The following is a 19,488-nucleotide window of genomic DNA, read 5'->3' as shown; positions in this document are numbered from 1 at the left end:
GATTAGGACTTTATGGGAACCCCTATGCTCTTCCACAAAGCACCTTAATTCTGTAAGCTTCAAGACTGTGAATGCTGAGAGCTGAAGTGATTAAGCTGAACTTGTTTATGCTTCTTCATGTGGCTGCCACAGAAACTTCATCCTGTTGTGTTTCTATACACACACACCCCCCTATTGATAACTTGTACTGGACTCAAATTTATACACACAGGCCCTGGCACAACAGTACAACCCCTAAAATTATATTGGTGACTGTAATGCTAACAGTGTTATTCACAGACTGAAAGATTCTTTAGCACCTCCTATACACAAATGCCAAAATCTTCAGGAGACTTAACTGTGTAGAAGAGTCAACTGAAAATATTACTTAGCTTTTTCTTTTTTAATTAAAAGGTGTACCAAGGATTAGTGCTTTGATCCAGAAAGGCAAAAATGAAAATTCCCAAATCTCAGCCTGTGTCTGTGTCATTTGTGAAAACAGAAGAGACTGGAGCAAAATGCCTTCTGCTAGCAAGTAGTGTAGTAAAAGTAAAGAGACAAAAACCAGCTGTAGCAGTTCAAAACTCATCTAGCTCAGCATCTCAGAGCTGACAGCAGCTATAACAAGATGCCAACAGAAAAGTGTAAGATTAGGGTGAGCATATGTTGTTACTTTCCTCTCCAGTACTCCAGCTATCTATGACTCAGGCATCCTCAGAAAAGCTTAGGACAAAACCAAAAGGAAAGGAAACACCCACCTGGTACGCAGAGCAGAGCACACACTTAACACCCACCCCCTCACTTCACACAAACCACATTTATCGCTAGCAGCGCTTCCCATTCACTCCCATCCCCTGCGGGCGCTGCAGCCGTGGTTAAAGGCAGGAGCGCTCTGGCTGTACTCACACGGCGTGCCGGGAGGCGCCGTGCAGCAGCAGCAGCTCCACCACGGCCAGGTGGCCGTTCCTGGCGGCGTCGTGCAGCGGCGAGTCGTTCTGGTAGCCCGTGGTGTTCACCAGCGCCCGGTGCTGCAGCAGCAGCTCCACCACCTCCCTGTGCCCGTGGTTACACGCCTCGTGCTGCGGGGGAAAGCCACAGGGGGGACTGTGAGAGTCTGGCCCAAGCTTCCCTCATCTGCCTCACCATACTCATTTGAGGACCACTGAAGAGAAGCCCCCTCCTGTCTCCTCTGTAGGAGAAAGTTACACATGCCACAGGGCTCGAGACCTGAGCACAGTGCTAAGCTGTTGTTCACAGGTGTGTTTGCTGGATGCTGCACTGAGACCAATGAGAAGAAGAAGGGGGCACTACTGTGTGCTTTTTGTAACAACAGCCTTGGAAGCTGTCCTACCTCTCAGCCTGGCTGGACTTCTCCTGAGTTTCAGGTGGTCTCCCACAGAAGACCCTCACCTGTTTTACAACACTGTGACATAAAGTGACTGAGATCTAAGATGCCTCTCCATCAAAGACCAAGACATGGAACCCCCAGGTGAAAAGGCCCCTCTCCTCCTTCCAAGGACTGGGACTGAAACCCCTAACCCGAGGGAGGTGTGTGGGGGAGGCAAGCTGACCAAAGCCAGATGTTTGCCTGCAGGTGTGACCACTGGACCAAGAAAACAATGGCTCTGCTGAGAACACTGACTACCTGTTATAACTATTCTTTATTGTATCTGTTTCCCCGCCCTACCATTTCCAATAGAGTTACCATAATAAAAACCTCTGAGTTAGAGATTTTGAGATCTCCCTGATGTAACAGGTGGATCCTCAACTGGACTGGACCAAAGGACTCCATCTCTATGCTTAGTAGCTATATCCCCCTCTTTCTCTCTCTCTATTTTCTCTCCCTTAATCCCTCTTTGCATTTTGCTGTGGTCACTCAATAAAGGTGCATTTGTTTTGATTATTACTGCAAATCCCCTGTGCCGTGTTGGTTGTTTTGGCACCCTGAGATCAAACCCACGAACCCCATTCGTAAGGACAGATTGTGACAGGGACTCAGGTGAAGCAGAACCCACAGGGGGACTCCTCTCATGGCAGCACTCCACAGATGGACAGGGAAGATGATACAAGGGTGCTGTGTCAGATTCCTGATGGGAATTTACCTGGAAACCCAATGGGGAAATGGTCTTCACTAGGGGTCACCAAATGTGGTGGTGTTTACAGGGGTCTTAGGATGAGGGAAGAGATGAGAATCTTGATTCCATGTTTCAGAAGGCTGATTTATTATTTTATGATATATATTATATTAAAAGAAAATTATATACTAAAACTATACTAAAAGAATAGAAGAAAAGGATTTCATCAAAAGAAGAGGAAAGGGGAAGAGGAAAGGGGAAGAGGAAAGGGGAAGAGGAAAGGGGAAGAGGAAAGGGGAAGAGGAAAGGGGAAGAGGAAAGGGGAAGAGGAAAGGGGAAGAGGAAAGGGGAAGAGGAAAGGGGAAGAGGAAAGGGGAAGAGGAAAGGGGAAGAGGAAAGGGGAAGAGGAAAGGGGAAGAGGAAAGGGGAAGAGGAAAGGGGAAGAGGAAAGGGGAAGAGGAAAGGGGAAGAGGAAAGGGGAAGAGGAAAGGGGAAGAGGAAAGGGGAAGAGGAAAGGGGAAGAGGAAAGGGGAAGAGGAAAGGGGAAGAGGAAAGGGGAAGAGGAAAGGGGAAGAGATAATAAAATCTTGTGACTGACCAGACAATCTAAGCCAGCTGGACTGTGATTGGCCATTAATTAAAAACAACTACCTGAGAGCAATCCAAGATGCACCTGTTGCATTCTACAGCAGCAGATTATTGTTTACATGTTTTTTCTGAGGCCTCTCAACTTCATAAGAGAAAAGATCTTAGCAAAAAGATTTTTCATCAAATGTGTCTGTGACAGCCCAACACTGCCAAAAAGCCCCCAGAAGAACTGAACAAAGGCCAACTGTGTGCAAGTTAGACCACAGGGAACAAACCTCTCCAGATTCCAGGCTACCAGGAGTATTCTGCAGGAGAGGAAGAAGTCATGGTTGACAAGAACCTTTTGTTTATTTTCTGTAATTCAATCGAGCAATTTTTTCACTCCACTACTTGATATATTTCCAAACCACTGAGGACATTAGGAACCCATTAAATGCAAGCATTGTTTTGAATTGATAATTTTTGAGTTATCCCAGCTGTATTGTCTGCATTTGCAGAGTCACCAGCTGATCAATTTTGTGGCCTGCCCTACACCCCAAGCAAAGGAGAATGACACTTGGGCAGGTCAGTGGCTGCTGATGAATTCTTTTAACCTTGTTTATCATCACTTCTTCACTTTGCATAATTCTCTGTCACCTAAGTGTGTGTGAAGGGAACTAAAATATCAGAGAGGAAAGGAGGGATGAAGTGAAATGTGATCAGAAGACAGATAACAGAAAGAAGCCTTCAACACTCACCAGTGGTGTCCAGCCAGCATTATCTTTGACATTGGGATCTGCCCCATTTTTCAGCAGCTCCTCCACAGCTGCTAAGTCACCCTACACAGGAAAGAAAACAGAGTTCTGAAAAAGTAATGAAGAAAATACACAGATCCAACACAATTATAAATTCAGCTGCAATAAAAATGTTATAATATAAGCCTTCCATGTGGATATTGTCAGGATAACAAAAGCTCAACTGACCTGGAGATCACAGTTAATCATTGCTGTTCATTTAGAACCACCCACACATTTTACACCAATACATAGTTCTAGATAAAAACTATGCATGTAACAGAGTTAATTCAAAATAAATGGAAAAGTTTGCACAAATTGCAATCTGTCCACTACAGTCAAACTGCAAGGATTAAAGTCAGGAACGTTTATTGAGAAATTCCTCGTCCTTCAGACTGGATTTTTTTCCAAGTTAATCAAAGTAACTGTCTGAAAACACAGGTGAAATAAATTAATAAGCCTGACAAGCTTCTAGAAATTGGTTTTCCACAAAAGGAAAAGAGTTTTATTTAACACTGCAATTACTACTTTATGTTGAATCTCATTGACACTCTCCCTGACAGTGATCTACCAAAATAGTTTTAATTTGCTTTTTGGAAAAATGCTACACTCAGCTTTCACTGTAAGCAAGGAGGTGTGGAAAGGGTGGAAACTGATGCAGGGCCTCAGGAAAAGAGGCTGAATAGAGATGAGGCAAAGCAAGCAAAAGGGCAGAATTAGTGAATCAGAGGTTCTGACACCCTGAAAAGCAAAGCTGGTAATAAGACTGGAGCATATCCAGATGCAGCTATAAACAGGTGAGGAGAAGGTGCCTGTGGAAGCTGAGGCAAGGAGATCTCTGCAGTGCAGGCCTAACTTCTTATTATTTTAGGCAAAATAAAGCATTTCAAGAGAACTGCAGACACTTTGCCTAGACTGGGGTACTGAGATTCCAGATGAAGAGACTATTAATATACAAACTGGTATGGAGCTCTTGCCAGGGCCCAATATACAATATAAAAAAAGATCTGAAAGACAGAAATTTAATCCATGATATACACCAAGTTCAGTGCCTTTAAGTAGTGGAAAGTCAAGGAATTTCAAGGTGCTACTCACAGCAAGCCTTGGAAAAGGTGAGAGAATATTATATTAAGCTTTAAATACAATAAAAACAAACTTAATCCAATTCTGTTACCAAGAAACTCTTTGAAAAAACAAAACAGCTTTAATCTTTACTCTTCAAGTTAGAAAAAACATTAAGACAGACTGCTCTGCAAAAATAAATCCAGCAAGCAACAACTGAAAACTCAAAACTCACCGAAATATAAATGCTGAGACTTGCTGGCTTTACAACCATCAAGCAAATTAACACATCAAAGATAAATTTCATGCATTATATTCACAATCTGGATGTCCCAGCAAAATGTTACCTTTCAAAGCAATTAAAGGATTGTAGCAGCAGCATATTCTTTATGGTTGCAAGGTAACAGACATAGATCAAACCTGAGCAGTTATTCAGAGGCAGCTCAGCATTAAGATCCCTCCCGACACAGAGAACACACAATTATCTATAATGAGCGAGAGCTGAGCTTATCATTTAAAGTTCAGTTTGCAAACATGTACTGCAAAGGGTTTGACATTTCAGGAGTACTGCTTGAAAGCAGGAAGCACAGCTAATAATTTGTGTGGGCATCAGATACTATCACAGCTTTTCACATCAGTTATGTGAGCATTGATTTGTAAAACATCAAAGGAAATGCTGCTGCTGTGGACACCAGGACTGACAACATACCCTGACTTAAATCCAGGCCCATGTCAAAATTAGAAAATTGCTGTTTTGCTGCTTCCAGAAGATAAATATTGTCATCATGTCATCTGTAAATGGAACCTGCTCCCTCCAACCAGCACGGAGCACTGAGAGTGACAGCAAGGAGGGAAAGCTGTCATGAGCTGTGCAGTGACTGGATGGGGGCTGCCAGTCAGCATTACAAGAGAGATGTTAACCAAACAGAGCCAGGAGAATGTGCCTTTTGTGTCCTCAGAGGCTCTTCAGGCAGCCACCATCAGCTGAACACTTAGCTTAAAAAAGCAGAAGAGGAAATTTCAAGTGGCAGATCATTAATAGACAGGTTAGCAAGTCTCTCCTGCAAGCAGGACCACAATCACAGAATCATTTTGGTTGGAAATGACCTAGAAGATCATCAAATCCAACCACAGGTGCCTCTGACATTTGCCTGGATTTTCCAGAGTCCAAGTCAAGCCAAATAACTGCGATCAAAGAGTTAAAAAAAAGCAGCTTGGTATTTTTTACAATAATACAATTCTATCCAAATTGATGGAATTACTAACATTACTAAGCTAATAAATGCTTTGCTAAACTCTTAAACAAGAATAAGGAGCACAGAGGAGCAAATCCCAGACACAAATCTGTCCATTCCAGGTCTTCCCTCCACAAGAGAGCAGAAGAAATTACACCTATTAGTATGGAATGACTAATTCCAACATGCTGCATAAAGATGTGCTTTGACTAATGCTGAAATTAATTTGGCACATTTAGTTCCTTGAGTATGTTTGATGCAGCAGGAAAATCACCAGGCTGCAGCAAGAAGCCAGAACCAGGGGACACAAGGAGAGACCCTCTTAGCAGAGGGGAAATGTTAAGTGGAGACACTTCTTGTTGTGAAAAGGAGAACAAGGCAAACGGCAGGTAGAAAAATCTGCCTAGCATTAAGAATTCACAGGCATGCGTTTATTTTGAAATCTAATTCTCAATGAAGGATTACATCCAGCTCTTGAAAAGGCAGGAGCTAGTGCAGCATGCAGAATTATCCATTCGGAACAAACAAAGCTCGGGACGTTTCACGCTCACAACAAAGCTCAGCTGTAGTGCCAAGGCAGTGGAGGCACGGCCTGGCTCCTCCTCGGCGCCGCAGCTGCCGGGGAAGCACGAAAGGCACTGGGGCCATCTGTCGGCAGAGCTGGAGCCCGCAGCACATCAGACACACAGGAGCCTTGAGAGGCTTTAGCGCTTCCTCCTCCCAAGGGGAATTTACTTCCTGCAGCCACGGCTGCCCTAAGAGCAGAAAACCATCTCTACTTGGCTTACACAAGGTTGTTGGAGGCGTTTTTTCCTTTTGCCTCAAGTCCTGAATTTAATACATATGGTTAAGAACTGCAAGTGTCCTTTTTGTCCTATTTTACAGGGGTTTTTTTCCCCCATTTTGCCCTTTACAACTTCCATTAATTAAGGTATTTGTCACCAAAAAGTAAAATTACTAAATAAATGAAAACATACATATATCCTACCAGTTAATGAGAGATCCAATGAATTAGGACAGTACATGAAGGTGAAGCTAAAAAGCTGCACTCCTTCAACCAAATATTTCTTCTTTTACTTACAAATTTAATCAAGCAACTTCAATCTTTAGGGTCAAACAAATGAACCAAAAAGACACCCTTTTAAACACAATGCCATTTTCTTGTTTGAGCTGTGACACATCATCTATCATAAATAGAACTAGATTATCATGGTTATAATAGAATGGTTAAATGGTTATAATAAATGGAACTATGGATTATCATAACTGGAACTAGATGATCTACAACTCATAAATGGTCAAGGAGGACAAATATGCATGAAAGAGCTTCTATGAATTGTGAACTCTTTGCAGGATCCTGCAAGTTTCTCACCTCAAAATCCTCCAAATGGATTCCCTACACAGCAGACCATTCCCTAATAACAAACATACAAGAAGCTGTGCTTAACCTTTGATAAAGAGAAAACATGCAGGAAGTTACCCAGCCTCAGAAAGAAGACAAGTGACAACCAAGCATTATTGAAAAAGAAATGGTAATTTGTTTCCAGCTTTCCAAATCAGCACTTGGGAAGATGGATTGCTTTGACTTGTGGCCAGTTTCCACATTCTCCAGTCCTGCATTTGAAACCTTGGCATTATTTTATATTTGCCTTGATCTCCTCCCTCAAGGAAGGGAGATGCTCATCTGTGACCCATCTCTCAACCATGACACACAGATTCAGCCCCAAAAGCAAGGAAGTGCACAGCTGACTAGGTCAGACACCTGAAAATAAGATGTAAAAGCCATCCTGATGTTTGCCATCACAAGCTCACACAACCACACACCATCTTCCCTGCTCTCCTTCCTGATGTGTCATTAACTGGTAACAAAGCAATAAAAGGAGCACCCTCCCAGGCTCAGAAGGAATTATCTTCGTTATTTTACTGTGTTAATTATAATCACCATGAAGAGTCCAGCACAGCAGGCTAGCCACGGGTGAAGGCTTTCTGGGAGCCCTCCTGAGAGTGCAAGGAGGGAAAGCTGTCATGAGCTGAGAAACCTAAAGGGCTTCTGGAACAGGAGATAACCAAAACTGGTCCAAATTCACCACCTCTCTCTGCAAACTCAGCAAATGCTCTGCATACAGGTAAATTCTTCTTTCCTCAGAGGAGGGACAACTCCTTATTTCCTCCTCACTTGAAGCACCACAAGCCTTCTCTTCTCCAGCTATTTCCCATCCAGCCCTTGTAACACTGTGGCAGCTGCCAAGGTCCCCTGTCACCCTCTTGTGTGGCAGTTCACTGTCCCTGTCCCTGAGTGGCACAATGTGCCCCATCCCTTCCCTCAGCAAAGCAGAAGCAGCCCAGGCACCCCCTAGACCTGAAATGCAGTGCCCAGGCCCTGGGGGGTTGTTGTTATCTTATCACAGGGGTTCCATCTGCTGTCTCCTTATCACTAAAGTTCCACACCCCCTTGGTGTTTTCTCCTGAGCTGCTCCTCAGAGCACTGAGTCTTTCTTCTCCACCAAGCAGGCACTGACTCCAGTTCCCTTCTCACCCAGCCACCCCACTCTCCTACAGCCCTCTTCTGCTCACTGCTTACAGCTGTGGCCTGGGAAAGTCAGGCCTGCTCCTAATTTCTGATAATTAACCCAGCTGCAACCCCTTAGGGGTGAGATTACTTTCTACACTACCTTTATTTTCTTATATTCTACCCCCCTACAGGGGGTTCCTCTCTCCACAGCAGATTTAGGACTCTGTACTGACTCCTTGAGTGGTGCTGTGATTTAATTGCCATGGAAGAGCTGGTCCTGGAACAATTTGCTCTTACTGTAAAAAATAGTCCCATGTGGAAGGGCTGTTGTGATTGGGGCAATGTTGTGACTGGGTTGTAATGGGGCAATTTCCCATTAGTTTAGAATATTCAGAGTTGAACAGTCACATTTTGTATTTTAACTAATTGGGTTTGCCTCTTTAATGACTATGAGGATAAACGTGACTGCTGGTTGCTACAAGAAGAGTCACATTTATTTTCATTTTTATTTTCATTTATTAGTTTAACTCAACATTAAGTTCATCCACACTAGAACCTTTTTTGAGAACCATTTTGATTTCAGTGAAAAAAATAACTACTAGTAGTAAATGGGGACAATCCTTCAGAATCACTATAAACAGTACAACACTCTTCATGCCTGCTAACCTTGTTTATGATCTCTTTTAAATAAGAAAAAAAGGGATAATTCAATTAGCTTTAATTAAATTCTGGGTATTAGACCCTAACAGCTAATGAAAATTATACAGATTTGTTTTTATAACTAATGAAGTCCCAGAGAATTCGACTTCATTTTACTTTGGGGTAGTAGGGTGGCAGCTACAAGTCAGTTTCCTTTTACACACATGGAAAAATATTAGTGGCTGTGAAAACAACAAGAAAAAAAAAATTGCCCATAAAATGAAACTGGAAGAAAAATGCTTCTTTCAGGAAAAAAAAAATTCAGAACTAGTTAGAAGGGAAAAACCCCAAAGCACCAACCAAACCCAAACCAAGAAATCTAAACCCCACACTGAAAATACACAGAGAGGATAAAGCCTGGTATTTTCAAGAGCAGTTTGACAAAATACTTTTATCAGTTCACAGAGGGCTCCTGCAAGGTAAAAGATCATAACCAAGGGATCACTTGCCTTGTGTTCTTTTAGTTCCTTTTCAAAGCAAACGTTGGGATCACCCTGCAGCCCTACCTAGCTACACAAGCCTTTGCTAATGAGCACCTCAATGAGTATGGAGCTCTGGATAAAAACCACAGCAGAACTAATGAGGAACAGAAGCCATTTCCCACTTTAGCTCAATAATTACAAACATCAAAAGACAACAGTGACAGGAACTCACACACAGGACTGAAGAAGCCCATCCCACTGCCCACACTCCAGCTGGAAGTCAGCTTTCTTGTGGCTGTACCAGTGCCAGTAAGGAGTGCCAGCAACACCACTGAACTTCAATAATCAAAACATGTTTATCATCCTTTTTGTCCACAGCATGAACTGCTTAATTTTTCATTTAGCATCAGAATGCTTTGCAATGAAACCTTACTGGCATGTCACAAATATGCCAATAGTCCAAGCCTCAACAAGCTGCAGGGATGCTGTTTCCTTAGATGAAATACCTGTGTTTTTTAAAGAAGCATCAGGAATATTGCTGGAAACCATACCTGTGTGAAAACTTGTCAGGGCACATCCATTTTTTTCAGAACCAGTCAGTCATGACTGCATTCATTACAAATTCCCAGAAAATCTGGGAAGGGTAATTTGTAAACAGTGTTTTAATAAAGAGGAATATGCAGGACTTATGACAAGAGGTAACAAGAGATCTCTCCTTCAAAGCTCTTGAGTCCTGTGAGGACAGCATTTCCTTTTTTTCCCTCCCTAATTCCATATTAATGACATCAAATATGAGGTTTGAACTCAGCTCAGCTGACACTTCCATTTAAAAAGGTCTCATGCAGCAGGAGTGGCTTATTAGAACACCTTTGGAAGAGGACAGAGTTATTCATCAAGAACAGCCCCTGTCTCACCAGACAGAAGTGCTGTATAAATGTCAGGTGCTTATAGAGGAATCAATTCTTCCAGTGTATGCAGTTTATTAACCACACAGCACTTGTATTATATGATTTAGCACAAAGCACATTTAAATTGCCAGAGCACAAACTCTTTGAAATGACCTCTCAGAAGGGAGGGAGCTGCCATGAGAGCATCTGATGAGTGGGACACGTTTTACCCAGCTTGTACAAAGTAATGGGCAAGGACAGCCCCTGCAGAGAGCAAAGCCATGAAGTTCTACCACACCAGGAACTGCTTCAGATATGAGCAGCAGAAGGAGTGAGAGCTGTCATTCCAAGAACAGTAGTGAGCTTACATAAAACTGAGAACACTCCAACTCTGTCCCTTCCCTTCAGAGCATAGAGCTCAGCATGGCAATCACACTTGCATCAGGTGGTGGATCTCAACACTTAGATAATGTTAACCAATGTTTCACAGAGTTATCTTCATGTACATAACTCAGAGCTTGTCCTGGCTGAGCTACCAGCTCAGGCTGAACTGCTCAAAGTCACTCAGTGAGATCTGAAATACTTCCTGAACTCCTTGGGACAAATCAGAGACAGCTGCCTGCCACACAAGGCCAGAACATTTAAATCCTTATCACTTCCTAAAACTCACAGGTATAACTGACACTGTAATGTTTGAGTTTCCAAGTACAACCATCTCTGATCATTCAAACAGTCATTTCTTCATGAAATCAGAGAAGCAGGTCAGAAATTTCCCAATAAACCCAGAAGAAAAAGATCACAAAATGAGATTTCCCTCCCTGAAATAGGATCTTCTGAAGTAACTGGTTTCTAGAATATTTTTAAAACAATCTTGTCTTTTTAAACCTCTGGTTAAAGCTGAACTATCACAGGTATAACTGACACTGTAATGCTTTGAGTTTCCAAGTACAACCATCTTTGATCATTCAAACAGTCATTTCTTCATGAAATCAGAGAATCAGATCAGAAATTTCCCAATAAACGCAGAAGAAAAAGATCACAAAATGAGATTTCCCTCCTTGAAATAGAATGTCTGAAGTTACTGGTTCCCAGAATATTTTTAAAACAACCTTGTATTTTTAAACCTCTGGTTAAAGCTGAACTAACTATCACAGGTATAACTGATACTGTAATGCTTTGAGTTTGATCTTTGATCATTCAAACAGTCATTTCTTCATGAAATCCGAGAATCAGGTCAGAAATTTCCCAATAAACGCAGAAGGAAAAGATCACAAAATGAGATTTCTCTCCTTGAAATAGAATGTCTGAAATTATTGGTTTCCAGAATATTTCTAAAACAACTTTGTCTTTTTAGACCTCTGCTTAAAGCTGAGCTAACTATCACAGGTATAACTGACACTGTAATGCTTTGAGTTTCCAAGTACAACCATCTTTGATCATTCAAACAGTCATTTCTTTATGAAATCAGAGAATCAGGTTGGAAACTTCCCAATAAACCTAGAATGAGATTTCCCTCCCTGAAATAGGATCTTCTGAAGTAACTGGTTCCCAGAATATTTTTAAATCAACCTTGTCTTTTTAAACCTCTGCTTAAGGCTGAACTAGAAGATGAATGGTCCTACCTTGATGGAAGCAACATGGAGCAAAGTCTCTCCCTTGTAATTTCTTCTGGCAATTGAGTTGACACCAGGGGATTTCACCACAGAAGGACTGAGTGGTGCTGCTACTTGGCTGCAACTCTTGGAAGTGGATGGGGTAGAGGGAGATTCTGAAAGTGAAGGACTGTTAATGGCTTGAAGGGCTGCAGATCTTCTTGTCTTCATTCCAGTGGCAGTGAGTTTGGGTGCAGAGGAAGAAATCTGGACTGGTGTCAGTTCAGTGGCTGGGGAGATGGGGGAGCCCTGCAGAGACTCCTCTAAGCCATCAGCCTGCCTGCCTGCCTTCCCAGGAGTGCCCCTCTCACCTCTCCTTGCTCTTTTAGCCTGAGGAGTCCCCTGAAGTCTGGAGTGCCCCCTTGCACGTTTCAAGGGTGTCACTTCACTGGCTATTGACAGCAATGCCTCTGCAGCACCGTTGTTTTCCTTGCTGTCCCGTGCAGAGCACACAGCCTCACTGTTACCTTTCTTCTCTGGAGATTCTACCTGTGGCAGAACTTCCATATCTTCTGTATTATTATTACTGCTGGAGTCAGCTTCCTTGACAGACTCCTGCTGAGGTCTGTCCTCAGGACTCTCTGCTTCCTGAGTGCACAGCACTACTGGCTGACTGCAGATGGTCACACACTTGTCCTTGGGAGCCTTCTCAGCTTTTTGCTGCTCAGGTTTCTCTAAGCTCCACACTTTGTTAATGTCTGCTAGATGTTTCTTCTTCATCTTCTTAATCTGTCTCTGAGTTGGTCTTTTTGTTGGCTTAGAGGGCTTTTCATGAGGAGGGGAAGGGAAGAAATCATAAACTGAAGATGTGTCTTGACCAAGGTCATTGCTTTTAGTGTCAGCCTGATTCCTGTTCACAACACATCGAATCTTCCTGCTTCTTGGGCTGAACCACATTTTTATCTGCTCCTTCTTGCTCTTCTTTTCCAACTCTGACTCAGGTGGTGTGGATGTATCCTCTGCTGAATCTAAGTGCATGAGGAAAGGGGAAAAATAATTATGGAGTACTCTTCAGAACATCACAAAGCAAAAAAAAAAAAATCATAACAACAATTGCAAGAATCGATGAAGTGTTACTAAATACAATCTATGAGCACCTTCATTTCTGCTGAGAAGGCACAGGTGGTGACTTTAAAAACCCTGGCAAGGTCACCCTTCTCTGAAGGCACATAGAGTGACTTTAAAAGCCCTGGCAAGGTCACCCTTCTCTGAAGGCACATAGAGTGACTTTAAAAGCCCTGGCAAGGTCACCCTTGTAAGACACATAGAGTGACTTTAAAAGCCCTGGCAAGGTGACCCTTCTGAGAAGCCACATAAGTGACTTTAAAAGCCCTGGCAAGATGTCCCCTCTGAGAAGGCACATTGAGTGACTTTAAAAGCTCTGGCAAGGTCACCCTTCTCTGAAGGCACAGGTGGTGACTTTAAAAACCCTGGCAAGATGACCCTTCTGAGAAGGCACATGTGGTGACTTTAAAAGCCCTGGCAATGTCACCCTTCTCTGAAGGCACAGGTGGTGACTTTAAAAGCCCTGGCAAGGTGACCCTTCTAAGACACCTACAGTGACTTTAAAAGCCCTGGCCAGGTCACCCCTCTGAGAAGCCACATAAGTGACTTTAAAAGCCCTGGCAAGATGTCCCCTCTGAGAAGGCACATATGGTGACTTTAAAAGCCCTGGCAAGATGACCCTTCTGAGAAGGCAAATAGAATGACTTTAAAAGCTCTGGCAAGGTCACCCTTCTCTGAAGGCACATAGAGTGACTTTAAAAGCCCTGGCAAGGTCACCCTTCTAGGACACATACAGTGACTTTAAAAGCCCTGGCAAGATGTCCCCTCTGAGAAGGCACATGTGGTGACTTTAAAAGCCCTGGCAAGATGTCCCCCCTGAGAAGGCACATGTGGTGACTTTAAAAGCCCTGGCCAGCCACATGGCACTCTGGAGCTCAGCAATCCTAGTGCAGTGACAGCTATCCATCAGGCAAGTGAGCATCCTGGCAGAGAAGTTCCTTCAGTAGTCTGGGTTCACAGCACAGCAGAGTTCTGACCAGGTCAGAAAAGGACAGAAGTTGGTTTTCTCACTGAGTTTTCCTTGGAAATAGGGTTAACAAAGAGGCATGTGCATACACAAAAGTGCAAAGAAACAATTTTCTAAACAGGTATTACAGTTCATCTGAAGATGGAAAGGAAAAATAGCTGTAAGCAAGCAAAAACAATATCCTTATAAAAATGTCAAACATTCCTGAAAAATTTTGACTGATTCCACAGATATAGCAGATGAACCAGAGGAATATATATAGAAAATCTGTAAGCAATTGTGTCCTGTCATTTGATCCTTTACCCCTGGGTAGTAAATAACTTCAAGGAAGCTAAGCATTTTGATGATCTCAAACACTTCTTTAAAAACATGCAGTGGAGCAATTTTATAAATCACACTGTACAGCACATTACAAATCAATGGCCAGGATGATGCAGGAATATCCTGTACTCCCAGCACATGAAATAACAGCTGAGAACAAGGACTGAGGACATAAATACTGTCTTCAATGGCCTAAGAATAAATTAAGGACTATAAAGTCACCTCAAAGTTAGACACTAATTTAATTTCACAGGTTTTTTGACACTAAAGAACCACAGCAGATTTTTTTACCAATTCCTTCATTCTGAACTGGAGTTATTTTAGGTTATTTGGACAAGTCCTCCAAAGTAAATGCACAACTCATTCTTCCTGTTGCCTCAAACTTCAGGGACTACAAAAGTCTCGGTGATTTATAACAATCAAACACAAAACCAATATGAATTTTGTTTTAAAGCAGCACTAAGACCAGGATTAGAAGGGAGGGGAGGGTTTTAATTATTCTTAAAAAAAAGCAATATAAAGTTTCAATTATTAGAACTGACAGACACTCACTGCAACAATCTATCACTTTCACTTCAGTGCATTAGGTTTCTCTGGCTAATTTATTATCTCCACACCTTCTATTTTTGGTGTTAGTAACTACAGCCAGTTTTTCAGAGCAAGCTGGGATAAACTCACAGCAACAAACACACTGGTTCCAATCCCTTACTTACAAAAAAGTGCTTTTGAAACTCCACTTAAAAGAGAACTGTGCAGCTAGTAATTCAACACTAAAACAGACATTCCCAGGTGTCTTTTAAAGCAATGTTGCAAAGTTAAATCTTTCCTTAATCTTGATATCAATCACCTTACTTACCCCTGGAATTAAATCTGTTACATGTTAGATTCAGCTAGAGGAATTTGTAAGGCATCAGACCAAAAGTGTCATTAAGAATACAGCTGGAGGCTGGTTAATCAATCATTTAGGCACCTAAAGATAATCATCAAGTACAGAACTGCAGCTATTTGGTTTTCCTCTGAGGCTGGGCTTGGTGCAAACAAGAAAAAAAAGCACTGAAATTGAGACTGAAATCTCAGAACTAGCTAGCCTTGAGAACATATCCCATCTCATTCCTACAATAACATCTAAAAAAAAGGAAGAGCTTGATTGCAAACAGATGCAAAATATAAACCACAAGTTACTATTTTCTCATCTTGCCAGTGTTTACACAAACTAGCAGATCTCCTTGTCAAATATTTATCTTGCTCAAAGTATCAGTCATCCCCAAGTAAAGAGAAATAATAAAATCAGCTTGCAGAAGTAATTTGTGCAACAATTTTATGATGGCCAGAATTCTTTTTGATGTGTATAGCACAGCAAGACTTTAAAGTCCAAGTGACAAATTCAATCAAAGGCAGTGTCCTTTAGAAGTATCATCTAAAGCAGCAGAACACAATGAAGCATTTACACTGGCTGTAGCACTTCTGGTAGCAGGAAAGCCTGTGGAAAATCCACCATGAGGCTTCCTGAACTGATCTGCTCATTGCTGGCTGCTCAGCAGGGATTTACTAGGCAGGTTATTAAAAACCTGCTGGAAATGTAATAATATGCTAAATAAATACTTCCCAAGGAGTGCTCTTCCTCACCTGCAATGACCTGAGGTGTAACAGAGTATGCTGCACGTTCTAGACCAGGGAGGCACTCAGGGGACATGATTAAAAGATGTCCATATCCTGACAAAGAGATCCACTGCATCCAGAGGCCAGCTTTGCACACCCAGGGCAGGAAACTGCATTTTCTGCTACCCCTTCCTCCTTTTCCAAAGTGTACAAGGTAGGGAGCCCAAGCAACTTGGACAAATGGCCAATCTACTGCCCTGAAAATAGAATCTTCTGATGGACCCAGAGCTGTGAGAGAGAGAAATAAAGAGGGGAGATGCAGAGCCAAGAAGCTGAAAGGAAGTTGTTATGATTTAATAAGTAAATGTTAATTTATATAAAGAGGGTATTATCTGGTAGCTAAGTTCATTCAGTTAAAGTACCTTCAGAGAAAATTGCTCACAATAAAATCAATCCCAATGAATTCTCTGCTGTCTCAGAGTTTGAAGCCAGAGCTTGGATCTCAACAGTACTGAAAAAAATTACTATTATGATTTTGATTTAATTGTCTTTTTAATACATAAGTGTCCTAAAAAAAATTTTCAGAGAGGCATTTAGACAAGGTAAATCAGTAGAGCATTCCTTACTAATTCTAGATTTTAAGCATCTGCAATAGCATAAAGAGCATCCACAATACCAGTATTAGAATCAGCCTATAATAAATGCAGTAAATTTAGTCTCCATTACCTATTAAATGTAACATTCAGATACACAATGTGGCAACTGAATTATTTCTAATTTAGAGTTATTTGCACATAATAAGCACAAGATTCTCAATGCTGATATTTAATAGAGTTGTATTTCTTAAGTGTTAAAAGGGTTGAGAGTACACAAAAATACCAGGAGATGGTCAGTGCCTTGCAACTAGAGCTCCAAGTTCTGCTGCAGTGCAATAGCAGGCTGGTGCAGGGGGGAAAAAAGAGCAATTAGAAAATGTGGTTTAGCTATCATTAATCTGCATCAAAGGAATATAATGATGCACATTGTGTGCCTTTCAAATTATTCTCTATTACGGGTTTCAGAAGAGAAGTTGAGAAATCTCTTTGACAAACTAGTCCCTTATTAAAAATCAAAGGGAAGAGCTTTGCTACCATCTGTGCAACATTAGTGCCTTCACTGAAGAGTGATTATTTTACAAGTTAAGTATTCAACACCAAAGGGGAAAGGGAGAAATTCCAGCGATTCAAAACTTAATCTTTAGATGTCATGAAAAATGTCACAGCAGCCATGAAATGCAATGTAATCTGTTACAACAGGAGTTCCACACCCAGTAAATGTGAAACAGACTCATGATACTATAAAGGCTGCTTGATCTCACTGACTGTCCACCAGCATCAGCACCAGCTTGGGAAGCTTGCACCAACTCCTGCAAGGTGTAGCTCTGCAGGAAAAGAGGGGGGAAGGCTTTCTGTTTGATGTATAAGAGTGAAGCTGATTGCTACAAAGAACAAGCTAAAATCAACTATAAATGCTTGGTGATGGTTCAGAAAATTTAAAACAATCCCTTCTTTTTAAAGAACATTACACAGAAAATTCTTTCAAATTTCTCTTTCAAAATCATTACTGTAAATCAACAAATCAAGTGCTTCATGTGCACTATGCCCATGGTTCCACAAGTGCTCAGGAATTACCCACCCATGAAGCCCCTCATCCCAGCAATGTCAGCTGTTCCCAAGATGCCTTGGACTCTGCAACACTAGAGCTAAAGGGTTTGAGGGCAGACATCCTCCCTGTGGGGCCTGCCAGGCAGCTTCCCTTTACCCTTAGGAAGCTACAGCACAGGGCAGCCAGAAATCAGGCACCTCTCCATGGACTAAGCATAGAAAACCTCCAACAAGTGAATTAATTTGGAGGCTCAGCATTTCCTACCTATAGCTTGAATTTTCCACTTCTAATTTGCATTTTCCAGCCAGTTTCAGGTTTGTTTGTCAATTCATCTTCAGTCAGCCCAGGAGTGTCATTGGCTGTGTTTCCCTCTAATTTAAAAGGGAAGTATTAGCTGTTTTGTGCAGTCCTTCCTGAATTATTTGCTGCTGCTCCTTACAATGCACATGCTGTTTGGCAGAAGCTATTTTTATCCCAATGGAATACAAAGTAAGATCCCTCTCACATCTTCTGTGGAACCTCAGGGTACAGAGATTTTTGTATTTGAAATATTCAGTGTGAGCTTAACCCTATCCTTTTCAGTCACAGCAGTTCCATGGCATTTTTTAAAAGAAAAACACACAACTTACTGCATGCACCAGCTCTGTCAGAGACAAAAAAATTACTAGTAGGATGCACTTAGAAATTTCAGTGTCACCAAGGATCTCCAACAAGATTCAAGAGAAGCCACAACTGTCTCAAAACAAGCAAATATGCAAAAGGGACATAAAACAAATGTATGGAAATATTCTTCTTTTCAACTGCTTCTCTTCCTTTCCTGCACTGAAAGATGGATTTTTCGGTCTACTTCCTTTACTGGAACATGAAGTACAATTTCTGACCTTCTAACACAAAAGAGAAGAAATATTGTTGACAGAAGTACAGTGCTGTAAGGCCATGAAAGCAAGTCCTTAACAAGAGAAGAGAACCCATGATTCTCCAAACCCAAACATGTTTCTCTTTCCATATGTTAAGTTCAAGGCAGAACTTAATGGAAACAGCATCGATGGGAGGTGAGGGTCTTGCTGGAGCAGAGGGACAAAACATCCTGAAGAATTTGCTCTCAAAAATCTCTAAAGCTACAATATCCTGTGATTTTCAACCATATATATATATTTTTCCCCAATATGTAATTGGTTGTTCTTAGAGGTGCTGATTTACTTAGGAATTGAAGCCATTCCTGCCAGTGAACTATTACCAGCTGGGGAGGATTTGCTCCTAAGCTCAGTACCACACATCCAAAAGGCCACTGTGCTGATCCTTAGCACACTGCAAAGATCACAAGTGACAGAAAGGCATCTCCCATGTCATCTCATCTAAGACACTCTTGTAAACTTCTATTTTGTGTCTGCTTTTAAGTCAGAACAAGTGATGATAAAAAAAAGAACCTCATTTTGTTCTGTGGCCTAGCCACACCACACACACTTCATTTTAGAAGATCTATGGGATTAAATGTACTATTCAATTTTGAGTACAGTTAAACAGACCAATTTTTAAGAGTTAATCCATCTCTAAGAGCTCTCTAAAACATCTAAACAGTATCAATAATGCTACTATGTTGTATTTTAAATGCTTTATTTATAGCATCACAAACAGTTCCTCTCAGAATGATTCTCTTCCAAGTGTGCTTTTAAAAGCCTTCATCACTTAAAATGTTTCCCTGAAATCCTATTTAAGCCTTCATCTGTTTTCTATGCTCCAGAAGATTTAATCACCATAGGATTTTATACCTATATAAAATGTATTCCTTTACACTTGGACACAGGCTTCCAGCCTCATCACTTAAAATCCATTTTGGTGTCAATAAAGAGATATTCCATAAATGAGTGAAGGTGCTGATGGGATTGCACATAGAAAAGGAATCTTTAACTTAGACAAGCATATTAGGAAGCAACAATGAAGGAAGAATTACCTATTCTGTATCTGACAACTAAATTAATGTTTTCTAAAACTTGGTATTACATAAATG

The 19,488-nt window shown here is 41.5% G+C and overlaps 1 protein-coding gene across 1 annotated transcript in view; it reads right to left on the bottom strand.

The window, feature by feature from the left end:
• BARD1 (BRCA1 associated RING domain 1) overlaps positions 1-19,488 on the bottom strand; it is a 44,496-nt gene that overhangs the window by 19,961 nt on the left and 5,047 nt on the right. Inside the window, exons 4-6 of the mRNA XM_054636716.2 lie at positions 11,855-12,852; positions 3,380-3,460; positions 886-1,058 (exon numbers count right to left, since the gene is read on the bottom strand). Coding sequence (XP_054492691.2) covers positions 886-1,058; positions 3,380-3,460; positions 11,855-12,852 — 1,252 coding nt within the window. The remainder of the gene's footprint in view (positions 1-885; positions 1,059-3,379; positions 3,461-11,854; positions 12,853-19,488) is intronic.

This window comes from Agelaius phoeniceus, chromosome 7, assembly GCF_051311805.1.
Source record: "Agelaius phoeniceus isolate bAgePho1 chromosome 7, bAgePho1.hap1, whole genome shotgun sequence".
In the NCBI taxonomy this organism is placed as follows: Eukaryota; Metazoa; Chordata; class Aves; order Passeriformes; family Icteridae; genus Agelaius; species Agelaius phoeniceus.
The sequence above is the reverse complement of the archived record's forward strand: the minus strand, read 5'-3'. Positions and strand labels throughout refer to the sequence as shown.